Here is a 20,475-nt window from a genome sequence, read left to right on the forward strand (position 1 = left end):
CTGTAAAAGGAATTTCCCAGCCTCATTTGTAGTGAGTTAATTAAGACACCATCTTTTTTAAAGACTTTTTCCTGTATTTAAAATCACGGAGGAACTAAGATCAAGACAGAATTTTTGAATCGATCTCAGACAAATGAGAGTAAGGATTATTTATTAAGGTCTTTGTCCCCTAGGTGTGATGTAACTGTTAAAATTTGCATCTGGGCATCTGCTGGAGAACCATACTATAGTGAGTAAGAATAAAAAGTAGAAAGGATGGTTTCAGGTGTTAATTGCTTGAGATTCTTATATGTAACATTCATAAAGTGCACAAACTCAAGTGTCCTATGGACTAGAATGATGGGAAAACTAAGTCTTAATTAACTCCTGAGATAATTTATGTATGTTCATCACCCCAATTGGTAATAAGATCCTTGATCAATGGCATATGCTCAGAAAGACTGGTTAAAACATGACAGATAACAGGAAAAGATAAAGGAGCAATCAGAAACAACTGTGGACCATCACCACCACCACCCAGCATGCTATCGGACACACAAACATATTTCTAATCCTCAGCCGAATAATTCCACTTTCTCAAATATTGTGAATATGTTTGGGACGCTTATGTGATTCTTACAATTCTTCAGTTGTTGCTTTTGGGGAAAACTTCTGCTAAACCCATAAGCAAAGTTGGTTTTTGCCATTGAACTCAAACATAAGTAATCAATCTATGATTGGACTAGAAGAATTTAGTCTATTTTTATGATCTAGGTTTCTGTAGAATCTCACCCCTAGCGCAATCTTATATGGATTTGTACAGGAATGCATTTAACAGGTCTTAATTCTTGGCTAATATAGCAGAATTAGGTGTTCATAATGTCATATTGTAATATCTATATTAAAGTGGTTGGAAACACCTTCAGAGTAAACTAGGAAAGTACAAAAACTTGAAGCTAATGATCTCTGAATGAAATAAAGCTGTATGGCCTAAAAAGGTGACAATAACAGCATTTTTATTTAGAATTTAGTGGCAAGAATATCAGATAACTTCCATTCATTTTTGTTCTTTGAACAAAATATGGGGTGTTTTAGCATTCAAGTAAAACTGCTTGTTTATTCTAGCTGTTTCACATTTGTCAAGAGATTTACCAACCTCAGGCAACTTTTTCAAGGCTCATTAAAACCAGACCACAGACAAAACTTGTGGGCTAAAGTTAGGCCAATGTAAGCCTACAGTCTGCGATAGTTTTACAAAACTTGAATAAAGTTGCTAATCTGAATAATGCTTCTTGAGAAGATATTTTGTTTGGCTCTTCTTTGCATTCAATTGTCTTCTTTTACATGTATGTTTGCTGTAAAATTGTGAGATCTAGTGCAATTTCATGAGAAGATTAAGCTCACCGAAAGACAATAAATTTGTAGTCTAATGGCATCTAATGATACAAATTATCCTTTCCTCATCTTTCCTTGTCAACTTCTCAAATAACTATTGGAATTTATATTTCTAAAAATGATGGAATCAGCTATTGTCTTTTTTACCTCCAAATCCTATATATTACTTGAAAGGTGGATGAGACCTTCCAGAGACTAATCCAATTACATCTGAAAGTTTTCCTTTATTCCATCTAAAAATTCTGCCATGTGAACATCAATATTATGGTTGCTTCTTTCTCTGCTACTCTCTCCATCCCATCTACTCTCAGTTTTATGGATATCTAGTTAGTCTTCAGGAAAGTATTGCAGCCTGTGTAATTTGGCATTAATGAGTATATTTCAGAATGAAAATCAGGGTGAGTTAAAATTCATATGTAGTACTGAATATTTCAACTTTTTATTTCAATGTTTTATGGTTTAGGAAAATATTTTGAGAATCAAGGAAGTTGTTTGATTACACTTCTTCTTGACTTACTTTCTAAATTTTTTCCTCCTCTTTCTCATGCTGTCCCCATCTTCAGCCAAAAGAGATGATATGCCAAATAGAGGGAAAGGACAGGAAAGGTCCTTATAAGGTAAGCTGGGGGAACCTTGGCTTTTTCTAGCTTTCAATCATTTTATCATCTCTCAAATTGTTATGTGAGGTTTTCCCCTTTCTTGCTGTGGTTATTCTGTACCTGGACTTTTTATCTCCTGACACAATCATTGCAGTTTCTTAACCTGCTTCTCCAATATCCAACTGTCCCTAATTGTATCTGTGTATACAGACTGGATACAATTTCCTTATGTTTACAGCTGGCTTTCAAGTGACATGGAGTTATAAAAAGTAGAGACTAGAGTCAAGACACTGTTAATAATATGAATATAATTTTGGTTAAGTAATGAAATAAAATAAGGAAGTAAAATAAGGAAGTAGAAGATACAGGCAAAATACCAACTAAACCAGTGTTTCTCAACCTTGACAATTTTAAGGCATGTGGACTTCAACTCCCAGAATTCCACAGCCAGCAATGCTGGCTGTGGAATTCTGGGAGTTGAAGTCCACATGCCTTAAAATTGTCAAGGTTGAGAAACACTGAACTAAACCATTTAAATAGATCAAATAGCTAGCAGAAGATGCTTAATGGAAAGAGCAAAAATGATACTTTTCCCTTATTTGGAGAAAGATATTTAATGATGTATATAGGAGTACCAATTTGGTCTTGTGGTTAAGGTACCAGCTAGAAACCAGGAGACTATGATTTTTAGTTCTGCCTTAGGCATGAAAGCCAGCTGGATGACCAGTCACTCTCTCTCAGTCCACAGCATCAGTCTCAGGTGATAAGCAGTAGGTGAAGTCCTGTCACAACCAATGGATCAACACTTAACTGATCTAAAAACAAAAAGGACCCTGAACTTGCAGTAAAATTCTAGGAATAAAACAAATTAATCATGTAGATAATATGTGCATCTTAAGGCTAATGGTTGAATCAGAGCACCTGATGATTTTTTTCCTGACATAACTTTAAAATGAATCTGTAAAAATGAAATTGGAAGGTATTTCTGTGACAACAGATAAAGCAATGATTTTATATGTATGGCTATGAAAGATAGATGTTAAGAAAGAACAACAAAAATGAATACTTTAGAATTATGATTTTAGAGGTAGTTACAAAGGCAATAGTGGACAGCAAAAACTATCCTTTCAGACAGTCCTGGACAAGAAAAAAAAACACCAGCTGTTTTCTTGATGTAATGACCAACAAATAGAGGTTTATTTATGCAACAATGCAGAATACCAGATATTTAGACCATGGCTGATTAACCCCGAAAGTGGACAGACTAGATCAGTGAGAGCAGCAGTTACTATAAATGATCTTCCAGGCATGTATTTAATAGTTTCCCTGTCTCTCCTGTTAAAAGAATTTGCCATTTGCTAATAAATTTTGGTGTTGTTTGTGAGTAGCACACAAGGTTTTTGGGAGGGGGGCTCTACTCTAATACTTAAGTTTTGCTCTTAATAGATAGCAACATAATTAGTCAAGAACTGTTCTTCTTCCTAGGGGGTCTAGCCCAGAGAGACAATTGAGCAGGTAGAACTTCCATGAAGGTATTTCATATCACCCGATGTCTGCTTGGAGCAATTCTATTAAATGAAGAACTTCAAGCCACCTGAAGTGTTGAAATGTTAACAATGTCAGAAAACTAATTATCATATTTACACTTGCACACTTCAGACCTGCTTGCTAATTAATCTCTGTGAACAGGATGCCAGGAATCAAATAATAATGTCTGATCATATGAGCTGAAATCTGTAGAGTAACCCAACCTCTGAGCAAACACAAATGCTTGCAATAGAAGTGACACAAAAGTCCTGCTTTATACTGGGTTATTCTTAAAAAAAATCTTTTGAAAAAAGACATGTCGGTGAAGTGTTGCAAAATAAAAGTCAGGATGTTTTATTATTCTTAATTGCCCATCAATTGACTAAATCCGAGGAGAAAGTTATGTAATTACTGATTTAATTTCAACAATAATTAAAATAATTATTCTAAACCTTAAAAGTATCTGCCATGAACAAAAAGCATCAGGATCAGAAAGAATATCATAAACATATCAAGGAATCATCTTTAAAAATGTAATAATATACTTTTGAAAAGATATGCCAGACCAAGGATATTGAATCAGAGAACTATTCTGACAGGTTTCTTGCCATTTTTTCTTTGATGCTGATTCCACCATTGGAACAAATGTTTCATTTGCCCAACAGACAAGCCAGGATCAAAAGCTATTAGCTCATGTCAGTTGAACATTCTATTAATTACTATAAAATGCAACCACACACATAGGAAGCAGAGCACATGTCTTCTTTACAGCTGTCCAAATTGCTCAGATAAATAGTTTGCATATCTGCTTAAGCATCATGGAAATTAACACCTTGATTCTAGGTATGAGAATCCAAAGCCTGGCAAGATTAGACAATTGATTAGATATTTCTACATCAATGCTTTACATAATTAATCTTCTCATTAGAATTTTTCAAAGTTTTAGTTTTTATCAGATTACCCCAAAATTTTTGGAAGCCCAAATATTTCTGTCATCCTGGAAATTTTATTTTATTTATTTATTAGGTTTTTTTTTTGCCACCTATCTTGTTTCAAAGCAACTCTTACAGCATTAAAACCATAAGATAAATATTCCTATTCCTATTGTAATGGAGTTACAATAAAAATAATAGAATTATTATTTCAAGGTCCTTTCCAACCTTCTTATTATTATTATTATTATTATTATTATTATTATTATTATTATTATTATTAAAAGATGGTGAGCAAAGGAGCAAGATGCACATGGGGAGGGGAGTGGGTTTGCCTCTTAATTCATCAACCATCTCTAGTGTGATCCTCCCCCATCAGGGCACCAAGCCATCTAGGAAAGGCAGGTCTTCAGGCTCTGAAGAAATGTGTAATAAGCAATAAACATATCTTGGGCAAACTCATAATGATCACAAATATTTTGCCCAAACTTCGTATCTTGGTGTTTTACCACAAAACTTCATTTTGGCTTAAACTGTAATGTGGAACAATTGCATTGCCCAAGTATCAGATTTCACATGGAAAAAGTAAAAGTCCTTTGAGTACTTTCCAAGAGTTGTTCTGTCATCCTCTCTTTCTCTTTTTTTTTCTATTTTCCTTCCAGAATGTTGCACCATGTAATCATAAAGCACAGAGATCTTGCCTTATTTCACAGAACTATTTTAGGCTAGAACTTTATTTTCTTCCTTGATGATTCATACAAAGAAAATCATACCACCAACATTGGACAATGTCTGGCTATATTACCACTGAAAATCTTCAGGATGGTTTCCATTAATTCACTAATGGACAACATTCATTTTTCATTAGGATAATTTATTAAAGTAAACCTTTGTGTCTCCCACATCTGTTAAAATATATTTTTTTAAAGTGCCCGCCTAACATGTTCTATAGGCAAATGAACCTTGGTTTTCATCAGGCCTGTATTTAATTTTCTTCTCCTAATCTCTATTTTTTCCTACACAGATGTAAAAAAAAAAGTGTCCATTGGCTTCAGTGCCAAATATATTACCATACTGATCTAGTTAAATCCAGGTGCCTCATGGAGATGCCCTCCTACCTCTTAATGTTATTATTTTTTAAGTTTCTGGACCCAGAGGCAAACACCAACCAGCAATGGTGAAGGACTGCTCACAATGGTGGCTTTGTTGTTTGTCTTTTGTGTTCTATTTTCCTTTACTTACTCTTTGGAGCACTTTACCAAATTTATAAACAGTATGCTAATTCAGAAAAAAAGACCTTACTGTTACATCTCAGTTGAAAGCAATGATATACATACATATATGTATATATGTATGTACATATATATTTTTTATTAAACTTTTATAGTTTAGAATTCCCTGGTGCTCATGCTTATTTATTTTGAATATATATATATATGTGTGTGTGTGTGTGTGTGTGTGTGTATATATATATATATATATATATATATATATATATATATATATATACATACATACATACATACACGCATATTATTACTAATTTTGTTTAAAAAATACACACACACACACAACTTTGGATGCATATGGCACAACAAGGCCATCAGTTCAACTTCAATAACATCCTTATCGTAGCCAGTGATGCCACGAAGGGAGGTCGGCTGCTAAAAGAAGCCTGGTTCTCGAATAACAACTCAATCAATCGTCACATTGACTTGCACCCAGCACAACAAGCGCTACGAAAATGGAACTCAAACCATCATCCTTTATATCACAAACCTTACAATCAACATCCACAACATTCTAAACCAGGAGCTACACCTCCCCCCTACCAGAAATAATCTGATATAGACTACCCAGAAACCTCCCAACAACATCAAGGGGAAACCACACCCCCTTTAATTGGAGAAAACAACAATAATGACATTGGAGCGCTTAAGAAATTTGAGGATAGAACCACTAAATTTAGCACTACCCATAATAATAATAAAAGTGAATATCCCATACAGAGAGGGGAGAAAAAACATGTGATGACGACCTGTTCGCTTGATAAAAGGGAAAGTAACATGAGCGGGGAATCTGCCCAAATACCAACAGACTTTTGCTCACAGAAATGGGGGGGATTTAACTTGAATATTGACCTACGAGGGAAGATGAGCATGGAGGACACCATGATGGAGGAGGATGATTCAAATGGAGATGTGAACACAAGTGCTCGAGAGAACGATGGAAGAAATCTTTACTCCGATTCCCCCTCCCACCTATCAGCTGTTCAGCGGGGAATGCTGGCACGGTCTAGGAACCAAGCGCAGACGTCTATGGAACCCGTTTAAACCACCTTGTTAGAAACAGTCTCTCAGCCCTGAAGATGTTGGGGAGTTTTCCCAACGAAAGCTTGGCAACCTTTTAATATAGTAAAATACTTTAATTAAAGTATTTTAACTTTAAACTCTCCTGGTGAACGCGCTTTATTCATTCCATTTATATGTATGTATGTATGTATGTATGTATGTGTATATATATATATATATATATATATATATATATATATATATATATATAAAAACTCTATACTACTATTAATATTGCTACTGCTAATTATTTCCTTTTATACCTGAGTTCATAAAAGGATGCTGTTACTAATGTGGCCAAAATACCACCAAAATACCATCCAGACTATAAATTAAATGCATTTTTTATTTGCTAATTTCCTACATGTTTTCCATCCAGGAGTTCAAGCTATCATACATAGAACTTCCCGTGTCAATTTTCCCCTAAAGAACCCTACGAAGGACACTGGAATAAGAGACAATGATTGGTCTAAAACCACTAGTGAGCTTCCATTACTGAGAGTAGAAAAGAACCAGGATCTCCCCTCTCCTAGAAGAAGATAAAAAGTGAACCCAATAAAGATTGATAATTGATTCAGAATACTGGATGGAACCAAGTCCCATAGAAGTTGCATGCATGTTAGTGATGGTTTCAGTTACTGCCAAAAGCCTGGGCTCATGATGGAAAAAGAAACTATCCTGATCAGATAATAAAACCATTTGGTTATTTCACAAAGTTATACTATCTATGCAATAAATCTATTGACTATGCTGCTGTAAAGCATAATAAATAACAAAGCAGTTGAAAGAAATAGAAGCGGCTTTTTGCTGCACCCTGTTTTTGTATGCTTTTAATGTAGTTTAAATAATCCACAGTCCTCCATTCACTCCTGATTATGCTGCTTTTCACGTTTCTCTTTATAAACTGCTGAAGCCCTTTAATAAAGATTGGCTAGATATGGCATGGCTCTGTATCAAATATTTGTAAAAGCTCTGCAAATATGCTTCAACTTGTGGAGATGTCCAGATGGTATATTCCCACACAGAATTGGTAAAACCTACCTACTATAGCTTACATATAAAAGCAAATACTGAGAGCAGATCAGTGATGGGATTCGGCCAGTTCGCACCACTTCGGCAGAACCGGTAGCTAATTTTTTTGTTGCCTGGGCCCAGAACAGACTTCCAGAAGCAGCATCCACACAGAGAACCAGTTGTTCACATATCTGAATCCCATCACTGGAGCAGAGCTAGCTAAGCTATAATTTCTAGCTGGTTTTGAAAAGTTCAGCAGGTAATTAGAGTGAACTAGATTGGAAGCCAATATCCTAAAATAGTGTTTTCAATCTTAGCAACTTTAAACTGTGTAGACTTCAATTCCCAGAATTCCGCAGTTAGAATGCTGGCTGGGGAATTCTAGAAGTTAAGTTCATGTAGCTTAAAGTTGCTAAGGTTGAAAAATACTTTCCTAAAACAAGACATATTTGATTACCCAGAAACTGCATGGATTAAATTTAGGGTTCCCAAAGCTAAGGAGAGCAACTCCATTTCAATTTTCAAATTTCAAGGATACATGTAAGAAAGTGATATTAAAAAAAAAAAATCTGCATGAAAAATAGAACTCTTCAGTGAAGAATTAAATGGACTAAGAAATATGGCAGAAATAAGTGGACTAATGGGGAAAATAATACATTCATTTTATGTTTATGATTTTTGTGTTAAGTTGCATTTTCATTTTGTTTTTTAAAAATGCCTGTTGAGTCCTTGGCGAAAAACAGACACAAGAAGCAGTTGGAGTTCTCAGTTTTCTTTATTCTGCGTTCAGCTTACAAGTAGATGGCTTCATGGCTTCCCAAACGCTCGCAGCCTCTTATATAGGCAACTCCCGGGTAATTGTGTTACTTTTCCCGCGCCAGCACCCGTGCATGCGCATGGCGCTGGCGACAGCCTGTCTGGTCCCAGGCAGCTTTGCACCTGCCCGGGACTGCCTGCAAACGCCCGAGCCGTTTGCAAGGCTCGGGACATAACACCCCTTTCCCCCGGGCTAAAACTATTACCAACATATAATCATTTACTCTATACAATGTTCCGTTCCCCAGTGCTCCCACTGTTTGCTGGCTTTTGCCTTGCCAGCAATGTTATATAATCCTCTAGGTACTTAGGAGATTTCTTTGCTCTCTGTGACCTTCTCAGCTCTGGGTTACTAGCATGAGTTCCCTGACTGGAGGGAGATGTGAGCCTGTTCTCCTTATTTTGCCTTGGTGCCTTCCAAGGACTGTGCCCCAATGCCTGGCCTGCTTGCTTGCCCACCGGGCTCGTCAGGCCAGGGCTTCTGTCACTTTGTGACCTGGTTGACCTGCCTAGCTGTAGACCCTCGGGCCCCTTGAAGTGATAGCCACTGCTGGGCGTCTCTGTTGAACCTCCTAGGTCCGTCCAAGACCTGTCAGGAGGCTGTCCATTCCCTGAACCCCGTTCTGTGTCCGGGCTTGTGTGGGTTTCTGTACCTTCCCAAAACTCAGTTACTCCCTGATTTGGGCTAGAGGTATTGTAGTCGGGACTTGGTTCCTCGACCCCTCCCTGTATGTTTGACCCCCTGTAGGATTTGGGGTAAGGTCAGGCCAACTTTGGGGATTGTGTGCCAGCTCTCTTGCGGGGAATGATTTGTTGGGATGCCCCCGGGTATCCTCCGTGACTGGAGTGCTGTGTGATATGTGTGGAAAGTGAGTATGCCCCCGGGGTGACTCCCTGGCTGGAGTAGGCGTGGATGCCTGGTAGTTGGGTAGGCTCATAGAATTCTTGTTCGGAGCTCTCGCGGAACCCTGGGATGGGCCGTTTGTGGCTCCATCAGTGGAGATGGGCAGCAGCTCGTGCCCTTCCCTTTGCTCCAAAGGGTCCCCCTCCCCCCCTGGAAAAGACCCAGGAGTCTCATCTGAAAGGTCCCGCCTAGGGCGGAGTTGGTCGATGTGCCAACGCAGGACACGACCGTTGTCCAGGGCTACCTCGTAGGAGAGAGGACCTGTGACCCTGGAAATAGAAGCGGGGACCCATGTATGACCAGGCCCGTAATTGCGAGCCCAAACTGGGGCACCCACAAGTAGTTGTCTAGGTGCCCTAGGATGTGAGGTAGATGAAGGCAGTCTGTCCGGATGCAACCGGTCAAGTCTCGTAGTAAGTTGGCGCCCCCAACGAAGTTCAGCTGGACTTCTCCCTGTAGAAGTGGACGGTGTGGTGCGATAAGAAAGGAGAAAGTCAGCCAACCTGTGATGCCAGTCCCCGTAGGTGAGTCTTTTCAATGCGTCCTTTGTGATGCGCACCATACGTTCCGCCATACCATTGGTGGACGGGTGGAAGGGTGCAGACGTGGCATGACAAATCATGTTTGCCTGTAAGAAAGCTTGGAATTCAGAGGAAGTGAATTGAGGGCTGTTGTCGGACACAATGACATCTTGCAGCCCGTGTGCAGCAAAAATCCCCCTCAGTACCTGAATAGTCTTTGCAGTGGTGGTGGATGAGACAGGTACAACCTCAAGCCATTTCGAATGGCTGTCAACAAGGACCAAGAAGAACTGGCCCTGAAAGGGTCCAGCGTAGTCAATGTGCACCCTAGACCATGGGGACTGTGTTTCCTCCCATCTATTCACGGGAGCTTGGGGCATCTCTGGGCGAGATCGTTGGCACAGGTGGCATGCATGCACCTTAGCCTCAATATCCTTATCTAAAACAGGCCACCACAAGTGGCTGCGTGCAAGGGCCTTCATACGAACAATGCCAGGATGACCCTCGTGGAGGGATCCTAAGACCCTAGTCCTCATTGAGGTGGGAATGACAACTCTGTTTCCCCAAAGCAGACAATCCTGAGAAAGGGACAGCTCGTTCCTTTTGGACCAGAAACTCTGAAACTCAGGACTAGGGCAGTGCTCAGGCCAACCAGACAAAACCCAGGAACGGACACGTGAAAGTGTGTGATCTGTACCTGTTTCAGCGGCAACATCCCTGGCACAAAGAGGGAGCTCGGGCAAGGCTTGGATTGATATAATGTTGACAGCTGGCGCAGGGTCAGCTTCTACTACTGGCAGAGGCAATCTACTGAGTCCATCAGCATGGCCCATTTCTTTTCCAGGCTTGTGGAGTAAAGAAAAATCATATGCAGACAAAAAAATAGACCACCTAAGCATTCTAGGGGAAATGATTTGGGGAGTCTGCTTACGTGTGGTAAACAGTCCCAGCAAAGGCTTATGGTCAGTGAAGACCGTGAAGTGCCTGCCATATAGAAAGTCATGGAATTTTTTATTCCAGCAACAACAGCCAGAGCCTCCCTGTCTATCTGAGCGTAGTTGCGCTCAGCAGAAGACAATGTTCTGGAGTAATATGCAACAGGAACCTGAGTTCCATCAGACCTGAGGTGGCTCAGGACAGCTCCAACCCCGTAAGGGGACGCATCACAAGCGATGCACACAGGAAGGGACTCGTTGAACTGTGCAAGTACACTGTTAGAAGTGAGCAAAGCCTTGACTTTGTTAAAACAACCCTCATGCGTTTGTGACCACTGCCACACTGCTTGCTTGTCTAGTAGCCTGTGAATAGGCTCAGCTACACTAGCTTTTTGTGGAAGAAAAGAATTGTAGAAATTCAGGAGGCCCAGCAAGGCCTGAAGTTCGGCCTTGGACTTTGGCCTAGGTGCTTCTAAAATAGCAGTTAGTTTGGATTCAGCAGGGTGAATCCCAGCAGCATCAATTTTGAACCCCAGAAATTCAGTAGAAGGCACCCCAATCTTGCATTTGTCTTTTTTGAGCTTGAGGCCTGAGTTCCTGAATCTTAACAGAACAGCCCTTAGCCGTTCAGCTAGAATGTGTGTGGAGTCTCCTGCAATCAAAACATCATCAAAGTAGGGGCAAACCCCTGGTATACCTCGTAGTGTGTTTTCCATTACGCTTTGGAAGATCCCAGGAGCGACATTCACTCCAAACTGTAGCCTTTTTACTTTAAAGGCCCCTCTGTGGGTCACAATATAGCAGCATCATCATCAACAGGCAGCTGTTGATATGCTTGAGCTAGGTCAAGCTTTGCAAAAACACGCCCCCCCTTGAGGGAGGCCAGAATGTGACTGACCACAGGAACAGGATAGGCATGTTGCTGCAATGCCTTATTAAGAGTGCATTTGGACTCAGCACAAATGCGAATGTCCCCATTTGCCTTTAGAGGCGTGACAATGGGGGTCTCCCAAGGACTGGAATCAACAGGTTCTAGAATTCCCTGTTGGATCAGTTTGTCTAACTCAGTGTCATTTTTACTCTTTAAAGCAAAAGGGACCCTTCTTGCTTTAATTCTAATGGGAGTGACAGTGGGGTCTAGCTTTAAGGACACAGGGGGTCCTTTGAATGTGCCCATCTGGGGGCTGAAAACATCTGCAAATTCTTTGCAGACTTCCTGTAGGTCGAGTGTTTGTAAGCTGTTGAGTCCTGTGACGTGTCTCCCCAGGGCCTCAAACCAATCGAGTCCTATGAGACTCGTTCGTTCACCCCCTACTACTAATAAGTCTAGTGGACCTTCAAAACTCTTGTATTGCACGTTAAGGGTGGCCTCCCCCTTAACACACACTCTTGAATTTTGAAAGTCTGTTAACACAATGTCAGAAGGCCTTAACTTGGCCTGAGTTCCACTACCGGAACAAATCTTCCTAAATGTATGCAAGGAGATGATTGAAAGGGCAGAACCTGTGTCTAGTTCCATAGTTAATGGAACCCCTTGTAGCTTCACCTTGAGTGACAGCTTTTTCTTAATGGGCTTGTGTGTGCCTGTCCTAAGGATGCTTCTTCGCGAAGCGCAAAACCCGACCCTATTCTGGCTGGGGAATCTGGTACCTTTCAGGCGCAGTTCTTCCTGAGGTTGTACCTTTTGTCGGCCCAGACACACAGCTGCAATGTGTCCTTGTTTGCCGCATGCCCGGCAGGTAGCGGAGTGGAACTTGCAGTCGGTTCTCCTGTGGCGACCTCCACAGCCGATGCACTTGAGCGGAGCTGAAGAGCTTCCCTTCTGTTTTTCTTCCTTCGTGGGGTGGAGATGGTCGACTTCCTCGTCCGGATCCTCCTCGGAGTTTCTTTGGACGTCTTCCTGGTGCACGGATGCAACCTCTGGACTGTGTCTGATTGGCCGCATGTTCTTGACAGCGCCGCCTGCTGCTTCTTCTGCGGTGACTTCCCTTAAGGCATCTTGGTAGGACAATTCTTCTTTAGCGAAAAGTCTCTGTTGTAGATATCGATGCCTTAACCCGCACACGAATCGGTCCCTCAGTCGTTCTTCGAGGTCTTTGAACTCGCAGTGCTTGGCGGCCTTCCGTAATGCGGCGATGAATTCATTGGCTGACTCGCCGGGCCGTTGATCCCTCTGCTCGAAGGTGTGGCGCCATGCGATGACGGACATCTTGGGGTGGAAGTGCTCTTTCAGTAGCTTCTTCAGATCTGCGTAGCTGACAGACTCTACTGGAACAGGTGCTGCAAGGTTTTCTGCGATGTCGAAGGCGTCTTGACCGCAAACACAAAGCAGGGTGGTAGCCTTCAAGCTCTCTTCCCTCACTTGGTTTGCCTTGAAGTAGTTCTCCACCCTGGCTACGTAGGACTCCCACCGTTCTGGATGTGAGACGTCGAACTCCAAAAGCCTTCCAATTTTCGCCATCTTCAGGAGACAGGTCTATCAGCCAGCCTACCCCCGAATGCGCACTGGATTGGCGGGCAGCTGCCGAGTCGACGCCGTTCCGCCGCTCAGGACTCCTTGGGTAAGCTTACACTTCTTCCTTTCCAGGCGGTGTAAGGCATCCCACCTTCATCGCCAGTGTTGAGTCCTTGGCGAAAAGCAGACACGAGAAGCAGTTGGAGTTCTCAGTTTTCTTTATTCTGCATTCAGCTTACAAGTAGATGGCTTCATGGCTTCCCAAACGCTCGCAGCCTCTTATATAGGCAACTCCCGGGTAATTGTGTTACTTTTCCCGCGCCAGCACCCGCGCATGCGCATGGCGCTGGCGACAGCCTGTCTGGTCCCGGGCAGCTTTGCACCTGCCCGGGACTGCCTGCAAACGCCCGAGCCGTTTGCAAGGCTCGGGACATAACAATGCCTATTTCTAATTACAAACCACAGTGATGTATCAGGTTTTTAATGTTTATTTTTAATTTTAATGAATGAAGTGATTGTTATTGTTGTTTTTGTTCAAAGGGACAAGAGCTTGAGTGGGAGAGAGAGATTCAGCTATTGAACTGCTGAGAGTCAGACTGATGGTGAGATAGAAATGTAATGAAATGATGCCAAAGTATCTGTGAACCCCTCTCAGAATGGCTGGAGTGACAACAGACCCACCAAAATCAATGGGTTATTTCTAAGTATCGCTGAGTTTCTTCTAAAGCAATGTTCTTGGGAAGCTTGAATCTGTTTTTATTATTTACAGACTTTAATTAACAGTGGTGACCTTTTTTTCAAAAACATATTATTCACTTTCCTTAGCATTCTCCTAGAAAAAAAACATGTTCTGACATAATAATGTGTCTTATAACTGGGCAATGAGAGGTATTCAAGGCAAAATTACACTCCTTTTCCAGTGCAGGATCTGAATCTCTAACTGTTAAAAAGTAATAATACATAGTAGAAGATGAATAGCAGTTAACAAATGGTATTAAATAACATATCAATGACTTGTTTACTAAAACATTAATAAGTTTGCCTGAGAGTAATAAATGTAGGTTACTATGACAGAAACTATGTTTATTACAGATCCCCCCCCCAAAAAAATCTTGTGTGTTCAAATTAATTACAAATACATTTTCCATTTAAAAAAACTCTACTGCTGACTAGTTTTTCAACTTTTCATATAACGTCATTTAGAATGACATTATAGATAGAATGAGGAAAATTACTCTTACTCTCATTAAACTAATTTTTCCATGAATTGATTTCATTTTCCAAATATAACAATGGGATTTTGTGGGGATGATACTTAAAGCTGCATGCTATGAGACTCTTCAAAAAGAATAAGCTATCTCGGCATTTAATTGCAGTTCTAGTATTGTTAATTCATTTCTATTATTTAATTGCCAAAGTCAATGATTCACATATAAGCTTCATCACCAGGTATACGTTCCCTGTGACTGTATTTCCTACATAGGAGCCACGATGGCACAGTGGTTAAAATGCAGTATTGCAGAAAATATGCTGACTCTATAAACCACTTGTTTGTAAAGCACTATGAAGTGGTATAAAAAGCTAAGTGCTATTGCTATATGTTCTAACACTAAAACAGCTATGAACAAGCAGTGACTTTCTGCAATACACTTTTGAGAAAACACAATCTGAGGACTCAAAAAAAAAAAAAAAACCACCCCAAACCAAAAACCCTACCCTATAACTTTTGTTATGATTTTTGTTATGTAGGAACAGAACTACTTAAGAAGTGCTTTATATTAAAAGCATACAAATAACAGTTGCTTCCAAAGATCTGGGACAAAAGTTTCCCCTCCCATTTTTGAAAATGTAGAGACTTTAACCTGAAAACATCTGCATGAAAGGCAGATGCCTCCAACTAAAATGTAGCCATGTTTTCTGCATGACTGTCACCAGGGTATGGTCAAAAAAGTCAACATGGGAGCTACAATACACATAGAAAAGCTTGTGGCTAACATCTTGACTTTTCTGTAAGCACTCTGGGTTCTTTGATATTGAAAGATGCTATATTTTTTTCCCCCACCACAAGTAGAGTCAAATGATGAAAAGAATAAAAATTCCTGATCAACCTTTGCCACACATCCAAATGAATGAGTAAATTAATAAATTTGTACAGGCACTGAAATTGCATTCAAAATTCCCATCATAAAGCAACAATTATACCATAAATACTTTTGAGGATATGCAATCTGTGTAGTTCAAAATGATATTATCCTACTGCTACTAATGAAGTCCTAAGGCACAAATTTGTTAAACATATACTTTTCCATGGGGAAATAATTGGGTCAATAATATAAAATTCATTGTCCTATTATTTAATTGCAGAGGAAAACCATGAATATGTGTTCTACAGTGTGGCTTAATGGAAACATTATATCCTGACCTAATCATATCAACCTTATGCTGTCTAATTAAGAATGCAAAAACCACCAGATTTGAAAAGATTAGTTCCAGTTTTAGCTGTTTGTTGCCTATTATCACTATATGTGATAAATATAATGATGGAGGGAAAAAGCATTTGTGTCTTGGAAAATGACTTCAACACTGTGATTCTTGACTACAGAAAGTAATCCTTTTCCTATTAAATAGATAAAACTAAAAAAAAAACTTTTCTGGAATGTGGTTGTCTTTTCACCAATGACAAATTGTTCTTTTGAGTCGTATCATACTTAAAAAGAATAACCCTGCATTCTCATTCTATTGAAAATGTATCTGTGCCTGCTGTAAGTATTATTTTAATCAAAGGCAATTACCCATATCTGGAAGTATGTAGTTAAAAAGCAGTTTTTAAAGGACATTCATTAGATACCCTAAGCTTAAGACTAGGTGGGGTGAAAGGTTGATCTCTAGTTCGTCAGCAAGTTTTTCAGCAAGAATCTGGTTTTAAGTCCTTCAAAGGTACCTTCAAGGACCACAAATCTTGCAGAAATTATACTATACTGTTATAGGATAGACAGTAATAATACAAACTGGAAACTGTTTTCGCCCAGTTCTGCATCCAGTTCTTTCCATATTTAGGAATGACTAAATATGACAAAGAACCAGGAAGATAATGGCAGGGTTGGGATAGGTGGACTGAGTGTCTCTCTACACTTAAATCACACTGAAATCTGGTCTAAATTTATTCCCTGTCATTGTTAGCAAGAGTACACAACAGATCAATTGCAAAATGGTAATGATCTGAGATCTACAATGATATATAAATTTTGTCTGTTACAGAAATAGAACGATGACTCATGACCTTCTTCTACTGTCTACTATTGAAAGCATTCTCACATATTGTATTGTGGTTTGGTATGCTGGCCTGACAGCCATGGACAGGAAGGTATTGCAGAGGGTGGTGAGCATGGCACAAGACATTGTGGGTTGTTCCCTGACTCCACTGGATGACATCGCCAGGGCCGATTGCCTTGGCAGAGTGAGGAAAATTCTCAGGGATGACTCACACCCTGGTTGGTACCTTTTTACTCTCCTACCATCGGGTAGGAGATACAGAAACATATCCAGCCGTACCAACAGGCTGAAGAACAGCTGTTATCCATGGGCTGTCAGGCTTCTGAATGGGATATAACTTTATAACTTTATGCATGACAGACTCGTGAGGTCAGCATGATGTACAATTAGTTCACAGGGTGAAATAAGTTGGGGGTTTGTAGTCACCGTGAGTTTGTGGTGAGGGGGGGCACAGAGGGAGGCTCAGCCAATTTCACTGTATACATGTTATACTTTGATAATAAAGGTTTTATTATAATTATTATTATTACTAAATGTGTTTTATTAGGTAGTTAACATTATGTATCAAATTTTCCTACAAGAAAACATATCCTACTCTTATACTATGGAAATACTTTTGTATTCTACAAGTTGAGGACATGAAGGTCCATCAATGTGCGCCATCTGGTCTTCAACAGTCCTGAAGCCAACAATTTGCTAGACCTAGCTTGTGCCTCATACCACAATTAATTTATAACATTAGCTTGGATTGCCTTCAACATTTAAGAGGCATTGAAGCATTAGATAAGTGAGAAGGGAACTGCATATTTGCAACTTAGGAAGGTGGTTCTAACAATAGAAAGAACTGATGTTCCAGAATCCTCCAATTGTGCAAATTTTCGCAGGATCAGAGAGACATCCCACATTTTTGAAGGAGAAACATAATAAAACGGGGAACATAATAAAAATGCATAATAATTAACAGTACTTCCAGTGTTCCAATGTTTCTTCCACTATCCGCAGATAAATATTGGATGCAGATATGTTAGCAGCTCTTATCTCCTTCCACTCAATGTAACCACAATGCACAGGAATGGATGGGGTTGGGTTTTTTTTCATTATGAGATGCTGTTTGATATTTGTTTAATAGACAAACTCCTGTGAATGGTTCCATTTCTTAAGCAACTCTTACTTATCTCTTGCAACTCTTCGCAGCCATGTCTATGTAGTCTCTGATTGAACTTGAAGTGTCTTCCCCTAATTTCCTCATTGATATCTATATGCTGAGTGTGCTATTGACTGGGTATGATTTATGATGTATTTTATACCCCTTTTTTTGCTTTCTCCATTGCTGTAGTCCTCAACTTACAGCTGTTCATTTAGTGACTGCTTGAAGTTAGTACTGCACTGAAAAAAAGTGACATACAAGCGTTATGACCACTACAACATCCCCATGGTCAAGTGATCAAAATTCAGAGGCTTGGCCTCTGGCATATATTGATATTTGGAACAGTTGCAGATTCCAGTTGTGGGATCACTTTTTGTGACCCTCTGACAAGCAAAGTCAAAGGGGAAGCCAGATTTACTTAACAATTGTATAATTAACTGAACAACTGCACATATTCACTTAACAACTGTGGCAAAAAAGGTCTTAAAAAGGGGCAAACCTTAGTTAATAATAGAAATTTTGGGCTCAATTGTAATCATAAGTTGAGGACTACCTGTATTTACCAATTGCTCCAAAGAAATTGCTTGAACATTCATTCTTTACCTTTACGTTTACACGAATTTACATTTATGGATTTGTTCAACTCCACTGCATTCCTTATTACAGTGTTTCTCAACCTTGACCATTTTAAGGCATGTGGGCTTCAACTCCCAGAATTTCACAGCCAGCATTGCTGGCTGTGGAATTCTGGGAGTTGAAGTCCACATGCCTTAAAATGGTCAAGGTTGAGAAACACTGCCTTATTACAATATTTGTCCTTTGCAAAAGTCTTTCAAGCTACCTGTGTGAAATTTGATGCTTCTCTGAAATTTTTTCTTGGCAACAAAAAACAGAAGTGGTTTGCAAATGGTTTGCTTTCTTCCTAGACAGCTCTTTTTTACTTCCATCTCTGGTCTACACCCATGATAACTCTGGGGCTGTTCCACTCTAGCATTAAAGAGGTTCCACCTTGCTTCATTTTTTTGAGAACGATCAAGGTGAATTGTGCCCCTAATCCCACACAACCAACTCTAAAAGCACTCTAAAAAAAATCAACACCGATTTTAAAATAGCGCAATTTAAAAAATCTAATTATTGTAAAAAAATAAATACTTTTATGAACTTTGGAGGGCTTTACCAAGTTTGTCAACAAACATTCATTCTGCTGAGGGGAGAAAAGCTGCAGACATTTGTATTTTCTCCCGTGCTAGTCAATAAGATGAATACAGCTTTCACTTCAATAAATCTTTCTTTGGATTCAGGCACTGGATTGACTGAACAATCTGTAGTTCAGTCTGGAGAGAATTAGGCTGTATATGAAGTTCCAGAGTTGTCCCCTGAATTAAATCCTGTAGTTAATACATGGTCCAAATCATGTTGTTTATTGACTGCGATATCTAAAAAAAGCCATGGACATTTTGCTGGAAGAAAATGCATTTGAGAAACTCTTCCACTGCTTCGAAAACATTTGTAATTTGTACATTTAGCTTACTTATATCAATCAGCCGCTCACGGAATCACCAACTTTTTGTCTTCTAGTATGAATGACATTGTTCAAATTAAAGCAACTATCTTGCAGCCTAATTCCATTAGTGGGAAGGGGCGAGTGAAACCTTGCAGAATGAACAAGCTTATTTCAACCACTCTGCTCACCTTTCGTCTTTCACCACCAATTCCCCTCCATTGTTCTGCTTTTTTCACAAGGTAGCTTAACTCTTGGATAGAGATTTCCAGGTCACATGGGACAAAGAAAGAGGTCTCATCACCTTGAATCCTCTGGAGAAAATCTAATAACCAGCTTTCATTGTATAACCTAAACAAGAAGGAAAAACCTTTTTACCTGTCTGCATATTCTCTCTTTTGCTTTGATGGCATTGCTCCTCTGGTTTATCTGTTTAAAGGGAAAACTTATTTGTGGGACTGTTTGGGTTTCTAATAAAGAAAAATAAAATTGCACTTTAGCTTGTTGAAGAATATTGCTTGATATTTGATGTGCTGAATGTCTGCAATTTTATTTAGAAGTAAGTGCAATTGGTGTATCTCACAACTACATATATTTATTTAAAAATATAGTTATACCAAAAAAATGTGTTTGGGCTTTAAAGTACCATAGAGCTTTGTATTTTGAAATAACATTTCTTCAAAGCTGAAGTAAACAAATTTATTGTTCAAGAACCACACAGTCACCACATGTTGCAGTTTATAATCAGAAAACAAAAAAAATGTTTTTTTAAAGACTGGTGTTGATGTTAAAGCATATCTATATCTAGTATATCTATATCTAATAGAAAAAAACAGTAACTGTATGAAGGAATATAACGCTATCATACAATAATTGTGCTGATTAATAGGAGTAATATAGAAGTGCTCTTGTGGCTAGTTCATAACATGGAAATTACAATTTGCTTATGTTGTTCAACCATGATTCATAATTCCTGTGTGGATGCTTTGACTTGAAGATTCTTTCTAAAATATGGCAAATGTGAGCCGTTATTCATATTAACAATGATTTTCCACTTACTGTCCTACTGGATGAGAAGAGGCTTTTCCAATTATATCTGCTTGGTTAATGAAACATTTTTAATTAT

General features: G+C 39.4%; 1 protein-coding gene across 1 annotated transcript in view; it reads right to left on the bottom strand.

The window, feature by feature from the left end:
• Positions 1-20,475, bottom strand: part of LOC120315319 — a 45,758-nt gene that overhangs the window by 16,171 nt on the left and 9,112 nt on the right. Inside the window, exon 3 of the mRNA XM_039359486.1 lies at positions 19,541-19,700. Within this exon, the coding sequence (XP_039215420.1) occupies positions 19,541-19,700 (160 nt within the window). The remainder of the gene's footprint in view (positions 1-19,540; positions 19,701-20,475) is intronic.

This window comes from Crotalus tigris, unplaced genomic scaffold (genome assembly GCF_016545835.1).
Source record: "Crotalus tigris isolate CLP2741 ecotype Arizona unplaced genomic scaffold, ASM1654583v1 scf7180000019077.834891, whole genome shotgun sequence".
Taxonomy (NCBI): domain Eukaryota; kingdom Metazoa; phylum Chordata; class Lepidosauria; order Squamata; family Viperidae; genus Crotalus; species Crotalus tigris.